Source organism: Salvelinus sp. IW2-2015, unplaced genomic scaffold (genome assembly GCF_002910315.2).
Source record: "Salvelinus sp. IW2-2015 unplaced genomic scaffold, ASM291031v2 Un_scaffold4010, whole genome shotgun sequence".
Lineage (NCBI taxonomy): Eukaryota > Metazoa > Chordata > Actinopteri > Salmoniformes > Salmonidae > Salvelinus > Salvelinus sp. IW2-2015.
In genome coordinates, this window is record NW_019945282.1 from 17,074 (window position 1) to 22,240 (window position 5,167).

Genomic DNA, 5,167 nt, shown 5'->3' on the forward strand with positions numbered 1-5,167 from the left:
AGATTACATAAATAGACAATATTCTGAACCCATCCCCTTACCAGATTAATAATAGACAATATTCTGAACCCTCCCTTTACCAGATTAATAACAGACAATATTCTGAACCCCTCCCTTTACGCACAGATTAAATAACAGACAATATTCTGAACCCCTCCCTTTACCAGATTAATAATAGACAATATTCTGAACCCCCTCCCTTTACCAGATTAATAACAGACAATATTCTGAACCCCTCCCTTTACCAGATTAATAACAGACAATATTCTGAACCCATCCCTTACCAGATTAATAACAGACAATATTCTGAAACCCATCCCTTACCAGATTAATAATAGACAATATTCTGAACCCCTCCTTTACCAAGATTAATTACAGACAATATTCTGAACCCCTCCTTACCAGATTAATATACAGACAATATTCTGAACCCTCCCCTTACCAGATTAATAACAGACAATATTCTGAACCCTCCCTTTACCAGATTTATAACAGACAATATTCTGAACCCATCCCCTTACCAAGATTAATAATAGACAATATTTCTGAACCCTTTACCAGATTAATAATAGACAATATTCTGAACCCTTTACCAGATTAATAACAGACAATATTATTCTCTGTGTAACAAAGACCATTATGAACCTTTGTCCCCATGCCGTATTATGTCTTATCCTCTGAAACTACAACACATGTATTCTATGTCATGAGTTGCTATACCCACTTGTCTCTCCATTTCAGACACTGCTACGGCATGAGCATGGAACTGGATTAATTTTCGGTGTTCCGTGTACTCCGGGCAGGAGCACAATCACTCTGGAGATGATTACAAACACACAGAAGAGGAGAGAGAGAGAGAGAGAGAGAGAGGAGAGGGTGGAGAAAGACAGAGAGAGAGAGAGACAGATAGAGGGGGGGAGAAAGAGAGAGAGACAGAGAAAGTCAGAGACAAACAGAAAGAGAACATATGTATTAATAAGTTGTATTCTCCCTGTGTATCAGACACATTAAGACAGTAATGTGGTTGTTATTCTCCCTGTGTATCAGACACATTAAGACAGTAACGTGGTTTATTCTCCCTGTGTATCAGACACATTAAGACAGTAACGTGGTATTATTCTCCCTGTGTATCAGACACATTAAGACAGTATTATTCTCCCTGTGTATCAGACACATTAAGACGTAACTGTGTATTATTCTCCCTGTGTATCAGACACATTAAGACAGTAACGTTTATTCTCCCTGTGTATCAGACACATTAAGACAGTAATGTGGTGTTATTCTCCCTGTGTATCAAGACACATTAAGACAGTAACGTGTATATCTCCCTGTGTATCAGACACATTAGAACAGTATTATTCTCCTGTGTATCAGACACATTAAGACAGTATTATTCTCCCTGTGTATCAGACACATTAAGACAGTAAGTGGTATTATTCTCCCTGTGTATCAGACACATTAAGACAGTAATGGTTTATTCTCCCTGTGTATCAGACACATTAAGACAGTAATGTATTATCTCCCTGTGTATCAGACACATTAAGACAGTAACGTGGTTTATTCTCCCTGTGTATCAGACACATTAAGACAGTAAGTGGTATTATTCTCCCTGTGTATCAGACACATTAAGACAGTAATTAATTCTCTCTGTTATCAGACACATTAAGACAGTAATTATATTCTCTCTGTGTATCAGACACATTAAGACAGTAATGTATTATCTTCCTGTGTATCAGACACATTAAGACAGTAATCGTGGTATTATTCTCCCTGTGTATCAGACAACATTAAGTACAGTACTTATTCTCCCTGTGTATTCAGACACATTAAGAAAGTGTTATTCTCCCTGTGTATCAAGACACATTAAGACAGTTACGTGGTATTATTCTCCCTGGCCCCCTCTACTAAGCTGTGAACACCGGGTCCTACGGGATGTAGGAGGTAATAGACTGGGGCTTTAGGTTCTGTCTCTAACACAAGACACCAGCGAAGACAAGGGCCCTCCACATCCCAGCAACGTAATGCTGCTCACATCCACAGGCTCTTTGGACAGAGTCTGGAGAGTAAAGCAATCAGCACGACTGGTATTACAGAGCATTTACGTTTGAGCCCAGGCTTCAAACACAGCAAATCTTGACCTTTAAGGAAGCTTGCTGTTATTCCATTGTTTGCGTCGCAAATGGCACCCTATTCCCTATATATAGTGCACTACTATAGACCAGAGCCCTATTCCCTATATAGTGGCACTACTATAGACCAGAGCCCTATTCCCTATATAGTGGTACTACTATAGACCAGGGCCATATTCCCTATATAGTGGTACTACTTTAGACCAGGGCCCTATTCCCTATATAGTGCACTACTTTAGACCAGGGCCCTATTCCCTATATAGTGTACTACTTTAGACCACAGCCCAATGGCACCCTATTCCCTATATAGTGCACTACTTTTGACCAGAGTCCAGGACTATATATATAGAGAATAAGGTTGCATTTGGGACGCAGCCCATTGATTCTGTCAGTGACTTTCTAACTATCAGTAAGACAGAGAGCGATGTGATGTGTTTCGGTTGCCCTGATATTGGATGGGTTTCCTCTGGGTTAGACTGTTATACCTGTGGGTTTAAAAACCACACACACCAATCTGTTCCTACTAATGCCACAGCAGCCACACACACCAATCTGTTCCTACTCCTCTCTGTACTTTGCTCCATTAATCTTTCCRTCGATCCTGACTAGTCTCCCAGTCCCTGCCGCTGAAAAACATCCCCACTGCTTGAAAAACGGAAAATAAATGGAGAAAGAGGAGAACGGAGAAAAAAGGGAGGGGGTGTGTGATTTTGGGCTCCCTCTCCTCTCTTTCGGTGTGACATGTTGATGTGTATTTTTTGACAGCGGTGTTGTACAGAGAGTCAATAGAGACGAACCAAAGGGTCCAAACAGATGTTCTGGAGGTACAACTGGGCCGGTTACGTTTTAGACTCCAAGTTACACTTTGACCCCCTAAGAGAATAGACAGGTGGAAAAGGGAGAAAACATTCAAGTGGACGAGAGTCGGCTGTCAATTCACTACAGTCAAACTGTTGTGGTGGTGAGGGGACAGCTGGTCTGTCGTGTTGCTGCTGGTGATGAGGGGACAGCTGGTCTGCTTGTGTTCTGCTGTGATGAGGGGACAGCTGTCTGGCGTGGTGCTGCTGGTGATGAGGGGACAGCTGGTCTGGCGTGGTGCTGCTGGTGATGAGGGACAGCTGGTCTGTTGTGGTGCTGCTTGATGAGGGGACAGCTGGTTGTCGTGGTGCCGCTGGTGATGAGGGGACAGCTGGTCTGTCGTGTTGCTGCTGTGGTGAGGGACAGCTGGTCTGGCGTATTGCTGGTGATGAGGGGACAGCTGGTCTGTGTGTTGCTGCTGGTGATGAGGGGACAGCTGGTCTGGCGTATTGCTGTGATGAGGGGACAGCTGGTCTGTCATGTTGCTGCTGGTGATGAGGGACAGCTGGTCTGTCGTGTTGCTGCGGGTGATGAGGGGACAGCTGGTCTGTTGTGGTGCTGCTGGTGATGAAGAGGACAGCTGGTCTGTCGTGTTGCTGCTGGTGATGAGGGACAGCTGGTCTGTCGTGTTGCTGCTGGTGATGAGGGGACAGCTGGTCTGTTGTGTGCCTGCGGTGATGAGGGACAGCTGGTCTGTCGTGTTGCTGCTGGTGATGAGGGACAGCTGGTCTGTCGTGTTGCTGCTGTGATGAGGGACAGCTGGTCTGTCGTGGTTGCTGCGGGTGATGAGGGGACAGCTTGGTCTGTCGTGTTGGTGCGGGTGATGAGGACAGCTGGTCGTTGTGGTGCTGCTGGTGATGAGAGGAAAACTGGTCTGTGTGGTGCTGCTGGTGATGAGGGGACAGCTGGTCTGTCGTGTTGCTGCTGGTGGTGAGGGGACAGCTGGTCTGTCGTGTTGCTGCTGGTGTGAGGGACAGCTGGTCTGTTGTGGTGCTGCTGGTGATGAGGACAGCTGGTCTGTTGTGTTGCTGCTGGTGATGAGGGACAGCTGTCTGGCTGGTGCTGCTGTGATGAGGGACAGCTGGTCTGGCGTGGTGCTGCTGGTTGAATGAGGGACAGCTGGTCTGGCGTGTGCTGCTGGTGATGAGGGACAGCTGGTCTGGCGTGTTGCTGCTGGTGATGAGGGGACAGCTGGTCTGCGTATTGCTGCTGTGATGAGGGGACAGCTGTCTGTTGTGGTGCTGATGGTGATGAGGGACAGCTGGTCTGTCGTGGTGCTGCTGGTGATGAGGGGACAGCTGGTCTGTCGTGGTGCCGCTGGTGATGAGGGGACAGCTGGTCTGTTGTGCTGCTGGTGATGAGGGACAGCTGGTCTGTCGTGGTGCTGGTGATGAGGGACAGCTGGTCTGGCGTGGTGCTGCTGGTGATGTGGGGACAGCTGGTCTGTTGTGGTGCTGCTGGTGGTGAGGGGACAGCTGGTCTGTCGTGGTGCTGGTGATGAGAGGACAGCTGGTCTGTTGTGTTGCTGCTGGTGATGAGGGGAAGCTGGTCTGTCGTGTGCTGCTGGTGATGAGGGGACAGCTGGTCTGTTGTGGTGCTGCTGTGATGAGGACAGCTGGTCTGTCGTGTTGCTGCTGGTGATGAGGGGACAGCTGGTCTGTCGTGGTGCCGCTGGTGATGAGGGGACAGCTGGTCTGTGTGGTGCCGCTGGTGATGAGGGGGCAGCTGTCTGTCATGGTGCCGCTGGTGATGAGGGGACAGCTGGTCTGTCATGGTGCCGCTGGTGATGAGGGACAGCTGGTCTGTCGGTGGTGCCGCTGGTGATGAGGGGACAGCTGTCTGTCGTGTTGCCGCTGGTGATGAGGGAACAGCTGGTCTGTCGTGGTGCCGCTGGTGATGAGGGAGCAGCTGTCTGTCATGTTTTGTATGACAGCAGGCATCAAACAGGACTCTAGTCCAGAGGAGAGGTCACTACCAGGTCTCAATAAATAATAATTAGTTCGTAACTGACTTGCCTAGTTAAATAAAATGTTAAATAAAATGTTAAATGTTAAATAAAAGTAAATCACAGGCTCTTCCAGGGAGGAAGAGAAGGATTGAAATGAAATATTTAAATATAAAACTGAGGTGCTTTCGAACGGTATATCAAGGACTGCCAAGCAACACCACATGCCACCAAG

At 47.3% G+C, this 5,167-nt stretch overlaps 1 protein-coding gene across 1 annotated transcript; it reads right to left on the reverse strand.

Annotated features, from left to right (window-relative positions):
* Window positions 1-3,060: 3,060 nt before the first annotated feature.
* LOC139026151 (uncharacterized) lies at window positions 3,061-4,723 on the reverse strand. The gene is made up of 2 exons (XM_070441450.1): window positions 3,858-4,723; window positions 3,061-3,763 (listed from the first exon to the last, which is right to left on the reverse strand). Exons 1-2 carry the CDS (start codon window positions 4,721-4,723, stop codon window positions 3,061-3,063), a joined length of 1,569 nt encoding a protein of 522 aa, XP_070297551.1.
* Between the last annotated feature and the right edge of the window lie 444 nt (window positions 4,724-5,167).